Raw genomic sequence first — 19169 nt, 5'->3', positions numbered from 1 at the left:
CGCGACGGGGGCCGGAGCCGCACTCCACAGGCCGCGTCGATGCGGAAAAGGGGCGGGTGGCCGAGTCCCGTCTCCAGACACCGGGAGCTCGGCGCAAGCCCCGCCCCACGGTCACTGCGTGCCCGTCTTTTCCTCTCCGCAGCGCTTGAGGGGCTTGAAGATGAAGCAGCGAGTCTGTCCCGGGCCAGGGCCGGGCTTCTCTGGTCCTCTCGGCTTCTTTCACTTAGAACTCGACAGCAGCTCCGCTCTCCGAGCCCTCAGGGCGACGCAGGCGGCAACGGCGAGACTCAGCAGGCAGTCGCTGGCCAGCCAGGCCCGCGCCCCCCAGACTCTGCCGGGGCGCATGCGCGATGCGCGAGCGCGGAGAGGGCGCGGCCGGCCGCGACTGCGGCTGCGCAGAGGCGGTGCCAGGCGCTGCGCCTGCGCAGTGGCGGGGCGGGGCGGGAAGGAGGGAGGCGGCGGCAGCGGCGGCGGCGGCTGCTGAAGAGGAGGAGGAGGAGGAGGAGGGGGAGCAGAGGGAGGTGTTTCTGTCAGTTCCGGCTGTTTGTTCGGGAAGTGGATCCGCCGCTGCCGGAGCAGCCCGGAGGGAGCTGCAGATCGCGAGGCCAGCACCGACCCCGCCCGCCCGCGCGCGCCCCCCCCCGCCCGCCATGGCCCGGGACTACGACCACCTCTTCAAGCTGCTCATCATCGGCGACAGCGGTGAGGGCCGCGGCGGCCGGAGGCGGCGTGGGCCCTGCCGGGCGCGGCCCGCGGGGGCCTCGGGGCGGGCAGGCGGGCGGGGAGGTGCCGGCCCGCGCGGGGCAGGCGGGCGGGGCCGCCCGGCGGCCGCCGGCCCCAGGGGCGTGCCGAAGGGCCCGGGCCGCGCCGAGGTGGGTTGGGGCACCCGGCTGCGGAGCTGGGGGGCCGGGCGCGCGGGGTGCGCAGGGGTCGGGGCCGGGGCGTCCGGTCCGCTCACCGCGCCTGCCCTGGCCTCACGTGTGACCTTGGTCAAGTCGCGCGATCTCTGGAGTTGGAGAGCCCCGGGTTCGAGTCTGGGGACTCCCAGCTTCCTCACTCCGTGACCTTGGGCGTGTTGTTTCGCCTTTCTGAGCCTCAGTTCCGTCGTCTGAGAAGTGGGGACTTGCCTCGCTGAGTGGTGTGAGTATTCGGTGAGGTGAAGCTGGAAGAGTGCTTAGCAGCCGACCTGGCGTAGAGTTAGCTCTGGGTAGACGTTAGCTATTGATAGGATCGTCAGTATCCTTTGTAAGCCCCAGTTTCCTCCTCTGTCAAGTGGGGATAGTCCCAGAACCTTCCTCGTGGGATTACTGTGAGGTTTAAATGAGGTAAGGCAGGTAAAGCACTTCGCACAGGGCCTGGCACATTCCTGCTGAATTGTCATCTCTCTGTGGTTCCGTTTCCTCATCTGTGAAATGGAATAATAATAGAATCTGCCTCACTGGGCTGACTTATTCAGTGACATAATGCACACATAGTGTTTGGAACCGTGCCTGGCACGTAGTGAGTGCTCAGTACGTGTTTGCTGTTACACACTGTATACCAGACTGTACTGGAGGTGGGTCAGCCAATATTACAGAAGGGCTTTGACCGTGTATACACTGTGCAGAGCTCCTAGCTCAGTGCACTGCTCCATCTCCAGTGCCCAGGGCAGTGCCTGGCACCCAGCGGATGCCTAATACATATTTGTTGAATGAATGAATATTAAGTGTCCTTAGAAGAGATAGGCTGGTTTCTGGGAAAGGGTAGAAGGTTTTAGAGGTGTTTGGAGTGTGGCGGGTAAGCAGGTTTACGGGGTGACCAAGAGGTCAGGGAGGCAGGCCCTAGAAGGTTTACGGGAGCATCGCTAAGGTGCTGGGATTATATGATGGGGAAGGAGGCTGGGGAGCAAGCCAAATTTATAGACTAGACCGGAGTTGAGTGTGGGCAAGGGGGTCATGTGAATGGAGCCAGGTTGGTGGGGGAGCCCGTGGATTGTTAAGGAAAGAGGGAACCAAATGAAAGATGTTGTAAGACCCTGATGTAGGAATGTTGGGTGACAGTGTCATAGCTGGGCCAGGGAAGTGGGTGGGCTTTGGTCTCACTGTGGAGCTAGATTGGGATGTGGTTGGTGGTTTGGATCAGGTGAAGGATGGCTGAGGTTTCCGTGGTTACTGGGGGGACGGAGAGGTAAGGGGAAAAGTTAGGGGCTAACTAGGGAGATGAAGAGTAGCTGTGGCTGGGGAAGGAGTTAGAAAAGTGGAGGACGATTCATTGTGGGTTATTTTTTTAAACATTTTTTTTTTTTAATTTTATTGATTTATTTTTTTTCCCGCAAAGCCCCAGTAGATAGTTGTATGTCATAGCTGCACATCCTTCTAGTTGCTGTATGTGGGACACAGCCTCAGCATGGCCGGAGAAGCGGTGCGTCGGTGCGCGCCCGGGATCCGAACCCCGGGCCACCAGCAGCGGAGCGCATGCACTTAACCGCTAAGCCATGGAGCCAGCCCCATTGTGGTTTGAATGAAAGAAAACCAGACAAGCTGTGTAGACTTGCTCTTGGAGATGGCGTCTATCTTGCCCCAGGGCCCTGAGGCCTATGCCTTTTCAGGATTTGCTTTCAGCCCTGGCCTTGGTTCTGAGGGGCTGGCACCAGCGTGATTTCTCTCCTTTTGAAGTTGAAGTCAGTTCACCGAAAGGTCAGGGGTCCTTATCCCTCTACAAGACATCTAGGGCCTGTGCGTCGATATCCAAAAACGAAAAGCATAAATTCTGCACGAAAATGCAGCTTATTGGCTTTTCTCCCCTGTGAAACCCAGGGGATGGTTTTGGCCCCCTTTCTCACAGTACATTTTGCATGGGGTATAGATTTTTCACTCAGAAAGCAGGTGTGGGAGAAGACTCACTGGGTCAAGATGGATGTGGTCTGGCTCCTAGTTCAGTCTGAGCATGTAGGACCACGTTGTGTAGAGGAGACAGATGCTCTGCAGTTTAATTTCCCCTGATGGTGAGCTGATACTCAACGTCGAATGCTTCTGAGACTGGGAGATGGTAGCCATGGAAGTTCAAACTAAGCTTTGGCCACTGAGCAAGGAGACTAACGTCATGCACTCTTCTGAACTGGGCTCCTTGTGTGGCTGCTTCCTGAAGGTTTATCAAATGATTTCACAGACCCTCTCTCATCTGCTTCTCACCTGTAGCCTGTGTAGTTTGTCAGATAAGGAAACTAAGGCTCAGAGGAGCTGACTGACTTGCCCAAAGTTGCACAGCTCGTCAGAGGCAAAGCCAGGGGTTAATACACATTGATGCTATGTGTGAGCAGCTGGTGTCAGGCCTGGCAAACAGTAGGCCCTCAATGAATGTTAGTTTATTTCTTTATGAATCTAGAGTTCTTCTTCCCACTCTGCCACATTGTACATGCTTCTGGAATACATTCTCTCAGCTTTTACAGCTCTTCTTTATGCGTGAGGTTCTACGCTTTCTCCTAGCCTCTTTGACTTTGGCTCTGCTTTGTAACAGCATTGCATCTGATCCATGGGGTCAGCCCTTCTCATTCGTAGAACCCGGAGGCCAGAGTGGCTGTCAGAGATCTGGTTAAAGCCTCGCACTTTACAGATGAGTGAACTGAGGCTCAGAGCGGGGACGTGACTTGTCTGAGGTTATACAGTGAATTAGTTGCTGAGCCAGGATTGAAACTGAGAACACTTTACTCGAAGGTCTAAGGGTCTTCAACAGTCTAGAGCTGAAGCAAAGAGGCGGGAGGGAATTATAGCCCAAGGGAAGAGCAGGACTGAGGGTGGGGACTTCTGTGGAGGTTTTTTGAGGACCAGAGCATTTGTGTAGGCCAAGAGGCAGAAAGCAGGGGACAGGGGAGTTTGATGCAGGGAGAGCGGCAATGACAGAGTGGTGTGTAAGGTTTTTGCAGAATGAGTCTTTGTCTCCTGGCCACCAAGAGGCATCAAGGGCCTGGGCCTGTGCTCCTTGTAGGGAAAAGATGATGGGCTGGGCTGGTTGGGTTTCATACCAGATGTGGCCCGTGGGAAGCTGTTGATTGGCTGTGGTGAAGGTAGTTTGGTACCTATGGCTCCCTCCCTTCGGCTGGTGCTGTTGGGTGAATGGTGGCAGCATGTTTTCCCAAGAAGGCCTCTCCCAGGGATGTTTAGGAGGTGGCATTTCTCAGGGTGGGTTTCTGTTCCTTCTAAAGGGGCGAGCAATGCTGGAGGTTGGTGTCAGGCCCTAAGCAGCAGTGAATGTGGTGACTGTAGTGGTCTTTCTGCAGCTCTGCAGAGGAGCCTGGGGGTGAATGCAGGGTCCCCTGGGAAGCCAAGTTGGAGGGAAAGCCACGCTTCATTGCTTCATGCAGAGAGAGCACCTCCCCCTTACCTGTTTTAGATATTCAGTCAGATAAAACGTAATTTAAACAAAGGAGTCTGTTGCCCCCAAAAGTTTGAACACCACTGCTTTGGCTCCTGTTAACGCTGTAGTGATAGCGTTAGATAACATAGCTGCCAGTGCGATTGGCATTCCTTTAGTCAGAAATTCATTAAACAGTGCTTTTTGGTGCCTACTAAGTGCTGTGCCCGGCTTCCAGCACTGTGAATGTCCAGGGTGAGTGAGGCGAGATCTCCTTCCTAGAGGGACTCACAGCCTAGTGGCCCAGACACAGGCTTTTAGCTGAGTAAGCAGACCCAGAAGGCTCCAGGAGGAAGCAAAGGAGCCGGCAGGGCCGGTGGGGTGTTGGCGTCAGGCAGAGCTGTGAGGGACCCAGCCCAGGACTCAGGCTCTCCTTGGGCTCAGCAGGAAGCCTCGCGGAGGCAGCGATGAGGAAGTGGCTCTGAGCAAGAGCACTGCAGGCCCAGGGGCTGAGCAGCAGGTCCTGTGGGTACAGCTCGCATCTGCTCAAAGCTGCACCCCCAGCCTGTCTTTGGGAAGGTAAGACCCAGGTTTACTCCATGAAACAAGCTCTTCTGGGCATCCCTGGACATCTCACTTGGAGAAGTCCCCAGAAGAGATCATCAGAGAGGTTTGCCCAGAGAGGATGTCTGGGGTTAGTGGGATTTAGAGAAACACAGCTGGGGATGGGGGGGCGGCAGTGCCGTCTCTAAGGATCTGATGACCGCCATGGGCTCCTCCCCACAAATATGCACAGATACTCAGAATTTGCACTTAGCTTGAGGGGTTTCTGAGACCCTAGGTGAAGATCTCCTCATAACTAGCTTTGATAGCACCGCTGCTAAAAATCTAACAGGAGTGAGATGCATGAGCCCCTTTGGGGTCTTTTTATTTCAATTCCCAAAACAGACGCATGAAGACTCCCCAAGCAGTATGTACTGGAAAGAGCTTAGAGCTCCGGGGTAGACAGCCCTGGATTCAGATCCACTTCCTGCGGAGGCACCCTAGGCCAGCTCCTTAGCTTCTTGGAGCCTCAGTTGCCGCTTAAGAGAGGCGGTTGGAGTTATAGGAGCAGCCAAGTGCCCACCACACACAGTGCTGTGTGCATGCTAATGCTTTCCTTCTGTGGCCAGTTGACCCAGCTGGCCCTAGGGGTGGTGGCAGTAGGGGATGGGACAGGAGGACACCGGACAGGTGCACCTTGGCAGGCTAAAGCTGCTGTGTGTGGAAGTAAAGCGAAGCCAAGCTTATGAGGGTTCCGCCTGTTCTTGGAACAGGGGTGCCAGGAGATGCTGTGCTAAGTGAAACAGTCTGAGCATACGTGAGCTGTGGGGGCTGATAGGTGTAAGGCAGACACGCCCTTTCCACCCCTCTGGCTGGCAGTGACATCAGCCAGGGGAAAATGGCTGATGGTCGTTTTGGGTTGTCTGGGCCTCAGTTTCCTCACCTGCAAAATAGCCTGATGGTCTCAAGAGTTCTTTCCAGCTCTACTATTCCTTGTCTCACACTGCACACAAACTGAAGCTTCACGTGTGGTGTGCAGTTTTCTAGGGACCATGTTTTAGACACACTTTGGGGCTAGTGTCATTTGGTTGACCTTCCCCCTGTTTTATTTCTGTATCTTTCTCTGGGTCTGTGCTGGGGCTAACCCTCAGTACAGGGCCTGGGCACAAGTCCCTTTCTCATCTCTCCCCGGGGATTTGGGGGCAGCTTGTCTTACACTAGGACGGAGAAAAAGGTCAGAGATTGAGTGGGAGAGATGTTCTTGGTGTGTCACTGGGTGGGGAGATAAAAAGCAGCATCAAGGAGGGAGATGGGTCCTGCCGAACTGCTTAGGAGTTAGGACCTGGGAATCTTCTCCCTGAAGGATTGGGGTTGTAGGGGGGACCCATCCTTCTCTCATCTCCTGCTTCCTTTCCTGCAGGTGTAGGCAAGAGCAGTTTGCTGTTACGTTTTGCAGACAACACTTTCTCAGGTGAGTGTGCCCCTGGGGTGCTGCTGGGGTGTTCCGGTTACGAAATCCCTTTCCCTGGCGCCAGAACACACTTGCCTCTGCCTAATGTCGGAAACATCCTCGTTCTGATTGCCAGACGAGGGAAGAAGCAGCGGAGGGAGGCGTAGGTTAGAAGTCTCTGTGGTCGGTCTTTATCTTGTTCAAAAAAGATCCTTTTGCAGGCCCATCCTTTTTCTACCCAGGGTCTTTTGTGCCTCAACATTTAAAAAAGAAAAAAAAAATTAAAAAAATATTGCAAGTTAGTATATGCCTATATAAAATTTCAAACAGGAAGACTCGATAAAGTGAAAAATGCAAGCTGGCCCTTCACCTGCGCTTCCCGGCACCCCCCGCCCCTCATGCCCTGGTAGCCTCTGTTCCGCATGGTGTATATCTTTCCGACTCTTTTCTCGACACCTGCCTTCCCCTCAGCACATCAGGGGGCATCCTTCCACATCTGCATACTGCCCTCGGGTTCTTAAATGGCTGTGGAGGTTCCCGGGCTGTGCACAGATGCACATCATCCAGTAACAGTGCCCTTGGTTGTGTGTGCTTTCTGGTTGCATCTATTTTAGGTGATGCTGCATTGCTTGGGGTACATTGTATGCTTACTCTTATAAAGAAGTGGAGTTACTAGGTCAGGGGGTATGTGCGTTTAAAATTTTCACAGGTACTGCCAACTCGCCTTTCAAAGAGGCTGTACTGAGTTCACTGACACGCTCACTGAAGGGGTCGAAAGTGCCCCTCGTCAACTCTGATCAGTGCCGGGTCTTAGTAGTCTTCATTTTTGCTGAGCCGGTAGGCAAAAAGTGCTATCTCATTTAAATTTGTATGTCCCTGATCACTGGGGAAGCTGGGCCTGTTTTCGTTTGTTGAACCCATCAGGTTCATTGCAGAGGCTTCTGGTTGGCTTGGCCTCTCTGATCAAGGTCTGAAACATGACTGTCTTGTGGGGAATTCCCTGTGGCGTGGTTGAGGAGTGAGCTACAGTTAGGAAGTGATTACATGGCTAACGCCTCTCTCAGTGGAGAAGTGGGTTTCTCCCCACAGTAGCCCTGCAACACTACTGCTGGTGTGATGTTGGAAAGAGTTGTCTTCCCCGTGTGACCGTGAACGTAACTAAGTCTCAGCTCATCTGTAAAGTAGGACTAACCATCGTCCCTCCCACCTGGGTTACTGCGCAGAGTACCTGAGATACCGCAAGTCACTGTGTCTGGACTAAGTAATCTCTCAATAAATACAATCTTCCAGTAAACATTGCTGTCTGTTTAAGAACGGTAACTAATGGGCAGCTTCTCATTATGCTGAAAAACATTCCTCTTCCTCCTTAGGTCCCTCTGACTCCCCATCCTATCAGCTTTCAACTCCTGGAGGGTTCTCCTGCAATCTCTCTCCTCCTTTCCATTTCTCCTACCAGTATCTTAGTTCAGACCATTGTTCTAGCCTGAAGCGTTAGAGCAGCTCCTACCCATCCCTTACCAGACTGCTGAATTCAGCTTACTAATGCACGTCTCTGGCAGCGTCTTTCCTCTGTTTTAATACCTCGGTGGCCCTCTCTTCTGTGAGCAGAGTTTATAGCAAGGTTTCTCCACTTCAGCACCATTGACACTTTGGGCCCGTAATTCTTTGTTGTGGGGTCTGTTCTGTGCATTGAAGGATGTTGAGCAGCATCCCCGGGCTCCACCCCCTCCCCCCCGCCCCTGGCCCAGTTGTGGTCATCAAAAATGTCTCCAGACATTGCCAAGTGTCCTCTGGGTGGACACAGTCATTCCCGGTTGAAAACCACTGGTCTTCACGATCTCTTTCCAGCTCAGCTTTCCAACTTTCTCTCTCTTACTGTTTGTTCACTCTTGTTTTTTCTCTAGCCCTCTTGCTCACTCGCTCATTCAGCGAGCAGCTGTCTACTGAGTTCCTGCAGCGCTAGGTGTGGGGCCACCCTCCGTGGCGTCACCCAGAGCTCGCAGAGCGCCAGATGCTGTCTTGTTTTCTGAATATATTCCCTCCGCTTGTGCCTCAGCTCCTTTCCTCTGGGTGGATGTCTTTCTCCCACCTAATTTCAACCTTTGAAATTGTACCTGTTCTGTGAAGCTAGGCCCAAGTGTGACTTCCTCCCCAAAGCCTTTCTTGATCCCCTTGAACTTTGACCTTTCCTATCCCCTTTCCATACTTCATATAGTCAGCATGCGTGTGTCTTGTCTGCAGCACTGTGTTATACTGTAAGCTCCTAATGGAGCGAGAAGGTGTGTTCTTCTTAGCAGTTGGGCCTTTGTAAGCCTGGACAGGACTGTTACATCGGCCAAAACTTCTCTTCAGCTCCATCCTTCACACAGATGCCCCAAGAGAGCTATTTACAATGCAGCTCGTGCTCTGGTTAAAATTGTCAATGCCTCCTCATCACACACAAGGGAAAGTCCAGGCTCTCTAAAATGGCACAAAGGCCCTGAGATCTGGCTTTGGCTCCCCCACTTGCCTCCCACCATGTGCCTGACCTCACATGACCCCCACCCTATTGGTAGTTTTGCTGCTGTCTTCTCTGCCTGGAGGAGCATTTTGCAAATTGCAGGTCATGACTTGTATGTTAGGAAGTTAATTTTGTGGGTCATTTAAGATGTTTGGAATGGAATAGAAAAGAAAAACCCCACGTGCATCATAGGCCTCCCACCATTCTCAGGCCACAGCTAACATGTCCCTGCCAGGCCCCTCTAATTGAAGGAACCTGTCCCCTCCCCTCAGTCACATCCCCTGTTTTATTTCCTTTGTGGCACTCATCGCTCTTGGAATTGTCTTCTTTATCACTTTGTTTCATTGTATCCCGTCTGTTGCCCTCACCTCGACTGTGGGCTCCATCGGGGCAGGGACCTTGTCTTTCTTGTTCATGGCTGTGTCCCTGGGACGTCGAAAGTGCTGGGCACAGAGGGAGTGGGGAGGGATCCTGGAGCCCAGGGTCGCCTGTGCAGTTTAGGATGCGGTCTGACGGGGCACCTGGGGGCCTTGCTAATGTGCGTGTGTGTGCAGGCAGCTACATCACCACCATTGGCGTGGATTTCAAGATTCGGACGGTGGAGATCAATGGGGAGAAGGTGAAGCTGCAGATCTGGGACACGGCGGGGCAGGAGCGCTTCCGCACCATCACCTCCACGTGAGTCAGGCCAGTGCTCCCCTTCGGACCCCTCGCTACCGACATGTGGACACCGTTGAGTGATTAGTCGCGGGTCATGGTAGAAATGTCCCTGGGGTGGGCCCTGAGGCTGTCGGGAGGTGAGCTCCTTGCTGGCCATGGTGGGTGGTGTCAGGTGGTATCGGGCTGAAGTGAGCCCTTCCTCTTCCTGAAGATGCGTGAGGAGGAGGGGACAAGGTGTGGCTGAGCAGTGGCTGAGCACCCTGGCTCTGGGTGCCAGCAGTACAGTACGTGTCAGTCAGCTTACCCTCTGGTCTTCAGGTCCTTTGTCTGTAAAATGGGATAATGGTGATACTCGCTTCACCAGGTGGTCAGACACTTAGTCAGTGACAGTTACTCTTGTTAGGTATCAGTTGTGACTGCTGGGGTTGGCCGTGCAGGCTCCCGTCACCCACTGTGACTTCTTGGAGGCGGCCTCTCTCTGTTGGATGGCCTGGAAGGAACACTGATACGTAGGAGGCCGCTGAGAGGCCCCTCCTTTGCTTCCCCTAGGCTGTTTACTGGGAACCTGGCTCATCAGCGGGTTGCCCTCTTTGCTGCTACAGCACCTCTGTGGTTCTTAGCAGCAAACAGGAGGAAATCCCAGCGGGAGCTCCAGACCGCAGGAGTCCTGTGAGGGGCTCTTGGTTCTTGGGCTGTTAATGGAACAGGTTCCAGGAAAGAGCAGGGCTTGGAAGGCAGGCAGTTTAGAATTTACATTTCTCTTCTACTGTGTGACCTTGGGCAAGTTGCCTAAACTCTCTGAGCTTGTTTCCCAGAGGGTTTATCTTTAGGATTCTTGAATGCTGAGTCCTGTGTGCCAGGTACTCTGTGCTTGGACCTCTCACGGGTGATCTCATTGAGCTCTCTGAAGCTCTCTGCAGTCGGGACTACTATTATCCCCATTTTACAGATGAGGGAACTTCCAGGTGGGGTCCTGCTCCCAGTGAGTGGCAGAGCCTGCGCTCCACACCGGGATGTGTGCAGAGCCGGAGCTGGTGTCTGGCCCGTAGTGGTTGCTTCTTCGGCGGCCTCTCCTTTGCCTCTTAGCAGTTCCTGTGTGAGTGGGGGCTTCTGGGAAGATGTGTGAGGAAGTTCCTTGGCCAGAGATCCCTCTCCTCGCTCAGCATGGAAGCGGGGTGGACCCAGGCTGGCTGCCCATCCCGAGGCTCCTCAGGATCTTCTGAGGGCTGAAGAGCCCCCATGGCGGTGGCTGGGAATGAGGGGGTACTCCTGGGGCTGCTGGCCGGGTGGGTGGGCGGTCCGGGTCAAGGAGGTTTCAGGGGCTGGAGCCCGAGCAGCCCCTTAGCAGGAGGTTCTGTCACCGGGTAGCCCTGTAGTGCTCGCATGAGTGCCGTGGTCTGTGACTCCCTGAAATCCCAGGGTCCCCATCCTGGGGGCTTTCCAGTGCTGCTCTCTGCAACACTTGCTGATGAGCTGCCTGAGCCCCCTCGTGCTCAGCAACTGCCAGCGAGGCCCTAAGGAGGGCAGCTGGGATCAGAGGCTCCTTAGGGTAGGATGGACGTCGTGAGGTGTGAGTGGCCCGAGCTGTGGGTCTAGACCCAAACAAGCCCAAGACCTCCTGTCAGGGTCTAGAGGTCTGGGCACTAACCCCAGCTGTCTTTACTCCTGGCTGGGACTGTCACTAAGGGCTTTACTTGCTTATTTCATTTAATCCTGATAAAGAGTCCTGTAATTATCTCCATTTTATGGATGAGAAAACTGAGGCCCAGAGGGTGAAGTGACTTAGCTTGGTTGGTTAGTCCAGAGTTGAATTGAGGTCCGTCTGATGCCAAAGCTCTTGCTTTTAACCAGTCCATGGCCCTGCTGTCTGCTGGCTTCCCACCCCCAAGGCCCCAGGGCTGAGGCAGAGGGCAGATGCTCTGGTGCCTCCTGTGGCTGGAAACCAGTCAGGGAATTCAGGGGCGGCTGAGAATATTGGGCCTGTGGCCACGAGAGATGCCTCAGGGAGGGCAGTGGGGCCTGGGCTGCCTGGGCCCTCTTAGCAGAGCAGCTCCCGCCCTCCCTTGGCCGCCATGAGGTCAGCTTCTCTCAGAGAGGGGCGGGAAGTGGGTGAACTGCCTCCTTCATTCTGTTGTGGAGACTGGAGTTACTCAGCTGCCCGAGGGCACCGTGTTTGTTTCAGGGTGCGTGAGCAGGGGGGCGACGCTGCACGCTGGTGCCCTGTGGGCACTGGCTTGGCCCCTGCAGGCCATCTTGCCTGGCTGGCTGGGGAGGCTGAGGGTAGCTCCATCTTGGGGTCCCCGACGCTGCCCCTCATGAGGCAAGAGTCACCACAGGCCATGCCGAGGGGCCACGGAGAGACTTGATGCCCTGTGATGGTAGTTGGCAAGGAAGGAAGGAGTCTTGAAGAGTTGAGGAGTTTGTTCTCTTTCTAGGGATTGGGGCAGTCAGGGTGCAATAGTGTGGCCTTTTCTGAGTCAGGGCATTAAAAGAGAAACTAAAACTGCATCCTGTTAGCCAGATGAGAAAAGAGCCCTGTTGTCACCCCCTCATAGTTTGTCTTTTGTTAGCTGGGGTGGCTGAGCCTGAGAGGTGTGGATCGGGGGCGGAGTGAGGTGTCGGATGGTGAGGTGAGAGGAGGAGGTGATGAGGAAGGAGAGCCCCTTCGATACCTGGCCCTGGATCCCGGAGTTGGACTGGGCACGGTGACTTCAGGCAGGTCACTCCACTCAGGCTCACGTCCTCACTGGTAAAATGGCGACCCTCATGCCTCTCATACAAGATGTTGCAAAGATTTACAAGGTGGTGGATAGAAAGTACCATTCCTGGCACAGAGCTAAGTCGTGGTGAGCGGAAGTGATCGCTGGTGGCAGTGGCCATAGGAAGCTCAGAAGCACTGTGCTCTCCTGGCTGGAGCTCTGAGCCCAACCTCATCGCCAGACCAGTCTCTCTCTCAGATAAAGCCCCTTGCCTGGGCCCAGAGAAGGCGGAGCCTCCCCCGGATCAGCGGGGGCTTCGTGCTGGGGCCGCAGCTGTAGGCATTTCTTGGCATCTTTGATAGTCTTAAGCAAAGGAGGGTTTGGAAATGCATTCCACTGCTTGCACTTCGTTTGCTGGCAGGGGACAATTGTCTGTCCCCTTGGTTCCTGGCATGCATTTCTGCACCCGCTCAGGTGGGTGTCCACCAGGCCGAACCGGGTGATGACCTGGCACTCCCAGCAGCAGCTGCCAGGGTACAGGGGCAGGGCTGAGAGCTGGTTCTGAGGGCCCAGCGCCTAGACGAGCGCCTAGACGAGCGCCTAGACAGCTGGACAGTTAGGGCTCCCCAAGGCAGGGGGTGGCGCTGTGTCCCTGGGAAGCAAAGATGTGGGCGGAATGAAGCCCCTGGGGGCTCTCAGCAGGTGGCTGGGGGGGGGGAGAGATGGGTGGGGAGACAAGTTGGGCTTGACCGCAGAGCACAGCAGGGGCTCCTCCTGCTCACAACCTTGGTAGCCAGATCAGGGAAGCTGCTTTCACTGCTGCCTCCCCGTGCCGGCCCTTGGTTTTCTTCTACCTGTGTCAGGGGCCCCAGGTTGTCACTGAAGGAATATTAATAATGACAATAAAGAGCCACCTTTCCTTGACCGTTTACCACTCGCTGGCCCTTGCAAAAATGTGTATTATCTCCTTTATTCCTCCTGAGTGGAATTCCCCAAGAGTTAAGAACTGGTATCCTATTTTATAGTTGAGGAAACTGAGGTGCGATGAGGTACATGCAGTAACCAGCCCAGGGTCCCCCAGCCTTTCAGAGCTGGAGGCTTTTGTCCTGTGCTTGGGCCTAGAATATGAAGAGTTGGCAAGAGACCTGATTGGCAGGCAGGTGAGAACATAGCTGCACCCCCAGCCTGGCTGGCTCCATCCTTGCTAAGCCCGGGGGCCTCAGAACTGCTGCTCGGGAGGACCCGCTCTCCTGCAGGCTTGCGGGCCCAGTGCCCAGGCCCTGATAAGCCTCAGGAGGGCGGAGTGCTTGGAGTTGGGCCAGGTGGCAGCCAGCGGGTCAGGAGGAAGCAGCCCGACCACTCAGGAGCGCGGCCTCTTGTGGGCAGTGGTTCTTACCCTTGTTCTCAGGAGCCCCTCGTTGAGTGAGAAGCTCTGCAGCTCTGGGTGATTGCATAGTGTTGGGGCAGGGGGGTTGCCTGGCCGTTGGGTCAGTGAAGGCTCTCCGGGAAAGTGAGAGGCCCTGTCCTTGTCTTCGTCCCAGGAGTGATGTCCTCCTGAATGACTGGGGATGCAGTGTCTGGAGAGGAATGTTTGCATCCTCCTGCCTTCCAGACCTTCTAGCTGACATCAGGCCATGGGGTCTGCACATTTGGATGGTGGCACGGTGGGTGTCTGGGACACCCTCTTCATCCGTGCCTAGCTGCCCATGCAGTTTCCATGCTCTCCCTCCCTCCGACATGGATTGGGTGAGCCCAGAGTGGCAGGAAGGGAGGTGCCCACCTGCCCCCAGGGGAGTGAATGCAGACCGTGGCAGGGCTTCACAAATGCTGCATCTTCTTGGAATGGTATTTTACTGGGACAGATTTGAGGAGAGAAAAATTTTTTTAACGTTAAAACAAAGACAGTGATAATATGATGTCAAATGCAAAAAGTGCCTGATTTTTAGAAATAAAATGAGAACTTCAAAGAAGTCTGGAGCTAGTGGCAGACTCTGAACAACCTGGTTGGCCGCCTCAGGGCCAAGCACTCCCTACTCCCTGGTGCCTTGGGGACAAGTGTGAGAAGCAGTGCTGCCGAGCGTCCTTCCCTGCTGGCCGGGGTCTGGGTCGAGTGTGTCCAGCCGAGGCCACGTGGAGAGTAGACTCTGGGTGTCCTGCGGGAAAGCATTTGCCCCTCACCATTTCCCCGGCTGCTGTCTGGATGTGGGCGGGTGGTCCTAGTGAAGGGGCTGCTCTTGTCTAGGCTGAAGCTCTGACGCAGACTCTGGCCCTGCAGGTATTATCGGGGGACCCACGGGGTCATTGTGGTTTATGATGTCACTAGTGCCGAGTCCTTTGTCAACGTTAAGCGGTGGCTTCATGAAATCAACCAGAACTGTGACGACGTGTGCCGAATATTAGGTGAGGCTGGACCCAGTGGGGTGGGGACAGTGGGATGGAGGTGGTGGAGGGTGTTCCTGCAGGGCCGGGCTGACTTTGCTTTGCTTTGAAGTGGGGAATAAGAATGACGACCCTGAGCGGAAGGTGGTGGAGACAGAAGATGCCTACAAATTTGCCGGGCAGATGGGGATCCAGTTGTTTGAGACCAGCGCCAAGGAGAACGTCAATGTGGAAGAGGTGAGGCCTGGGCTGGAGCGGGGACAGGGGAGGGAGTGGGGCCCAGCTCTGCTCTACCACCACGGCCCTCCTCTTCCCATTCCTAGCCTGCCCAGGGCCTCCAGGCGGCCGACAGAAAATGTCACAGTAACTGCATTTATCGAGTGCCTACTGTGTGCCAGTCATTGAGCTAGGCCCTTTAAAGATGTCAGCTCATCTCTCGACAGTCCTCAGAGGTAAATTATTCCCATGTTTCAGATGGGAAACTGAGGTTCCAACTTAAGGAATATCACCCAGCTCGTAAGAGGCTGAGTCAGACTTGGACCTGTTTCGCACCACAGCCATGCACGGTTTCCACTCAGGTCTCTGCCTCCTTGGCCCTCCTCTGCCCCAGCACCGTGCCCTCTTCCAGGTCTCTGGCTTCCCCTGGGGCCTTGGTCTCCCTGCAGAGACCAGGTTGCTTTCCTGTGCCCTCCAGAGCTCAGGTGGGCACTTGCTGTGAGCCCCCGCGAGGCTCCTGGGGATGCACATCCCCCGAAGACTAGCTGAGCCTCCAGCCCAGGGCAGCTTCCCTTCACTTCTGCTGGGGCTGTTGGAAAGCAGTTCTGAGTCTGTGGGAGAAAAGCCAGACCTTTTGCCACAAGCCCAGGCTGGCTGCTCACGGCTTCGGGAGATTCCTGGCCACAGTGTGTGGAGTCCAGAGGCCCAGGGAAGCCGAGATCCCCACTGCATCATGGACCCTGACCGCAGAGCACTGCGGAGCCCGGGTGCCTCAGAGTTAGGCTAGGATCACAATTTGGGCCTCTCCGCTAGGGGACCTGTGGGGGGGCCCAGGTGACCTTGGGCAGTGACTTAACCTCTCTAGGCTCCCTCTGTTCGTTCTGTAGATTGGGGTCAGGTGAGAGTCTCTGCCTTCCGGGGTTAAGTGAGGCAAATTATGTCCGGGGCTTGAGACCTTTCCCGGCCAAGTGGAGGAGAGGACTGTGGCTTGGTAGGTGGAGTTCCACTGGATCCTGGCATTGCAAGGATGTCTTGGGGGTGGTCCCAGGAAGGTTCTAGGACATGCAGTGAGGTGCATGGAGTAGGCAGGCTCCTACACGGAGCAGGGTCCCTCTAGCCCGAAACCAAAACAGGGGCACCTTTATCTGTCTTGTCTGAAGATTCCAGCTAAAGGAAAGGGGTTCTTTCTCTCTTTAAAAGACAGACTAGAAAATACCTGAGAGATTGACTTCCCCAAGACACAGCTCATGGGTCTTTTGATCGTTTCTTTTTGACCTTTATAATTTACCACGTCCTTCAAGAAAGGGTTTGAGGACATACATACAAAAAAATTCAGGATTAGGAACAGAAAGCTGGGCCCTGGGAGGCGGGGAGGCGGCCGTGCTGGCCAGCAGAGGTGGCGCAGCCATGACGGGGCCTCCTCGCTAGGTCTGAGGCTCGCCCTGCCTCCTTCATCCTCACAGATGTTCAACTGCATCACAGAGCTGGTCCTCCGAGCAAAGAAAGACAACTTAGCGAAACAGCAGCAGCAACAACAGAACGATGTGGTGAAGCTCACGAAGAACAGTAAACGAAAGAAACGCTGCTGCTAATGCCCCACCCAGCCCACTGCAGAGACTGCACTGCGGCCACTCCCCTGGCCTGAGGCCCGTGGGCTCCTCGGGGGACAGTCTCAGTTTCGTGCCGTTATTTAAAGAATTCTCTCCACGTTTTTGTATCGGGAGGCGCCATCGGCACTTCCTCCCCTCCCCCCTCGAGTGCCAAGAAGGTGTTGGACAACCTGCCCTTCCCTTCTGGTGCCCCTGCCCCCTGGCCAAGGCGCCTGGGCCCGGCAAGGACGCTGCCAGCCGAGCGGACTGATTAACCAGAGTTTGTACATAATGTATATTGCTTTAACCAGCGCGTCACCCTCGTCCTGCTCTGGCTTTTGCCTCCTTAACGCCAGCCTGCTGCGACAGACCTTCCCTCCCCTCCCCATCCCATCTTACTGCCAGCAGCTCCCTGAGGAGCCAGGATCGCATTCTAGCCACATCTTTTGCCAACCTGGGCTGGTGGAGTGGGCTCCATGTTACTCGTTCTCCTATAGGCTGTCGGCTTCTGTCCCTGGCACACGGGGTGTCCCCCATCTCCAGGGCCTGTGCTGTCTCTGTTCCCAGCCCAGCTCCCTTCCTTCCCCATCCCCATTCTGGCAGCTGGGGAATCCTGGCCCAGAGGTAGGCCTGGAGGTTCCTGTTAGAGGCCCTGCCTTCAGCTGGCCCTGCCCTTCGGTTCCACAGAAGGAGTCACTCCTGACCTTTGGCCAACAGATTTCTTGTCCTGCCTTCTAGATACCTCTGGGCTACAAACCCAGGGGAGCCGTGGCTTCTAATTTATACCAACCTGTTTCAGTTCCACCAGAAAGGCAGGGGATATTTGTGCAGGGATGGGGCTTGCAGGGGGGCTAAGGAACATTATTTTAACAGATAAAGCAAATGAAGCCAAATCAAATGAATTAAGTTCCTCACACCTTGTTTCTCTTCCTGAGGTTTGGTTGGCACAGCAGCAAAAGTTGTGGCCTCCCCACTTTGGGTCCAGTGTTTTTAGAAAAAGCGAATGGCTTCCTGTCATTGTGGGGCTGGGCTCTCTGCAGAGCAGCTCTGCCTTCTTGGCTGGTTCTTGGTGGGAAAGGAGAGGGGGCCTTCCACCCTTGTCTGTGTCGGCCCCGCATCTCCCACTGAGTTCCTGGGTGTCGGATGCAGCACCAGGCACCTTTGAATGTGGGGAGTGGGTGCCAGGGGCTGCTGGACCATGGGGATGACGCCTCTGAGCTGGGCGGCAGGCAGCCTTGGATCACTGACAGAACTGTTTTAGCAGCATGAGGATTTCTTAGCGGGTGGGAAGGAATGGCAACCGGGGTTGGGAGCCAGCCAGCTTGACCCACTCTGGTCCCCTGGAGGAAAAACCAGGGTCATCTGCACTTGATTACTGTCCCCTTCCCTCCTGGGACACCTCATTCACCTTTACCCTAAAAGGATCACGTAACCTGGAAATAATTTATTTCAACACCATGATGTGTTTTATTAGATTTCCTTTCCTAGGCGATTTCCAGGCGAAGCCCTGATTGGACAATCACATCACAGATCACACTGCAGATTTTCCATGTTAACACTGCTTGATGGGTTTTTAATCAATAAAAACTGGGGGTTTCTTCTGACCTGTCTCTCCACTTCCCCCAAACTGCCAAAAGCCTGTGGTTCTGTGTGACAAGCCTTCACTTTGGAGCCGCAGGATGAGGTGGTGGAGCTCTGCGGACTGGGAAGGCGGTGCTGTGGAGGGTGGCTGCAGGGCCAACCAGCAGGCAACCCTGTCTGGTTAGGGGGCTGGGAGCAAAAGCGTGGTCTCCATCCTCAGGACTGTCCGTGGGTCCTGTCGGGGGTGTGCAGAGTTTGGGGCTCATGAGGTGGGCAGCATACTTGACTGAGCATTCAGGTGACGCCAGTGTGGCAGTGCTTGCAAATTCAAGCAATAAGAGGACAGGGGTCCTGGAAGCTTCCAGCCCAGGCTAGAAGCCACCATGGCTTCTGGCAACTGGATGTCCAGCCCCAGGTGGTGGGGTGATTTTGGTGACAGTGTGCCTGTCCCGCCAAGTGTTACATGCATGGATGGGGGGTGTGGGGGTGGGGGACTCACAGGGCTGGACCGATATCCTGGTGGACCTGATGTGAAATTCCTGTCAAACAAACAACAAAACTTTTAAATGGTTTGCTGGGATTATTTCTGTATTGAAAGTTTCTAATTATGCTTTTTAAGAAAAATACTAAAAATAAAGGTTCAAGCTGCCAAATTTTCTTCCAGGGTCTGTTTCCTCTCCTCTAGCTGCGCTCTGGGTGGGCCTGGCTTCTTCCTGCCCATTGTGTCCAGCTCGTTTGTTCTGGTCTGTGTCGCACAGGTGCCTCTTGCGGCCCAGGGACACTTTCAGAAGCCAGGTTTGTTTTCTCCACTAAAGGCTGGTCTAGGTTGAGCTTCCCCTCTGGTTGGCTGCACTGCCTAGGAGCACACGTGGTACAATGCCAGGGGAAGCTCTGTGTTTATTCTGTGCATGCCCGGAAGGATGCAGTGGAGGCTCTGCCTGCGGCAGTTTCTTTCTGGCTCGAAGTTTCTGCCAGGCTGTAGGGCCTGCTCCAGGCTTGGGCAGCAGTCTGACAGGCTCTGCCTGTAGCCAGGCAACCGCAGTGCTGGCAGGGAGCCCAGGGCCAGGGTGGGCGTGGAGGCGGTACCTTCAGCCCCTGCTCCCAAAACAGCTGTCACTGACAGGATGCCTCCACCCTCCAGGGGAGGTGCCCCCAGAGGGCTGAAACCACTGATGGGGTGCCAGCGTCTGAGGCGACCTCCCAGGTGCGTGGGGTCCTCACTA

General features: G+C 55.2%; 1 protein-coding gene across 2 annotated transcripts; it reads left to right on the top strand.

Annotated features, from left to right (window-relative positions):
• Window positions 1–511: 511 nt before the first annotated feature.
• On the top strand, window positions 512–18603 carry RAB35 (RAB35, member RAS oncogene family). 2 transcript variants are annotated; one of them, XM_058531547.1, is made up of 6 exons: window positions 519–702; window positions 6293–6343; window positions 9377–9500; window positions 14457–14581; window positions 14673–14797; window positions 16240–18603. In XM_058531547.1, the coding sequence occupies exons 1-6, from the start codon at window positions 651–653 to the stop codon at window positions 16366–16368; spliced, it is 606 nt and encodes a 201-aa protein (XP_058387530.1). In that variant the 5' UTR covers window positions 519–650; the 3' UTR covers window positions 16369–18603. The 2 variants fall into 2 exon arrangements, with proteins under 2 accessions (XP_058387531.1, XP_058387530.1); XM_058531548.1 differs by lacking the exon at window positions 14673–14797 and having other exon boundaries at window positions 512–702; window positions 16240–16346.
• Window positions 18604–19169: the final 566 nt, after the last annotated feature.

This window comes from Diceros bicornis, chromosome 35, assembly GCF_020826845.1.
Source record: "Diceros bicornis minor isolate mBicDic1 chromosome 35, mDicBic1.mat.cur, whole genome shotgun sequence".
Classification (NCBI taxonomy): Eukaryota; Metazoa; Chordata; class Mammalia; order Perissodactyla; family Rhinocerotidae; genus Diceros; species Diceros bicornis.
The sequence above is the reverse complement of the archived record's forward strand: the minus strand, read 5'-3'. Positions and strand labels throughout refer to the sequence as shown.

Excerpts from the sequence above, each read along its gene's own strand:
- RAB35 (XM_058531547.1), top strand. The coding sequence starts at position 651 with ATGGCCCGGGACTACGACCACCTCTTCAAGCTGCTCATCATCGGCGAC. Across the intron at positions 6,344-9,376 it reads TGCAGACAACACTTTCTCAG|GCAGCTACATCACCACCATT; the intron begins GTGAGTGTGCCC and ends GTGTGTGTGCAG. Across the intron at positions 9,501-14,456 it reads TTCCGCACCATCACCTCCAC|GTATTATCGGGGGACCCACG; the intron begins GTGAGTCAGGCC and ends CTGGCCCTGCAG.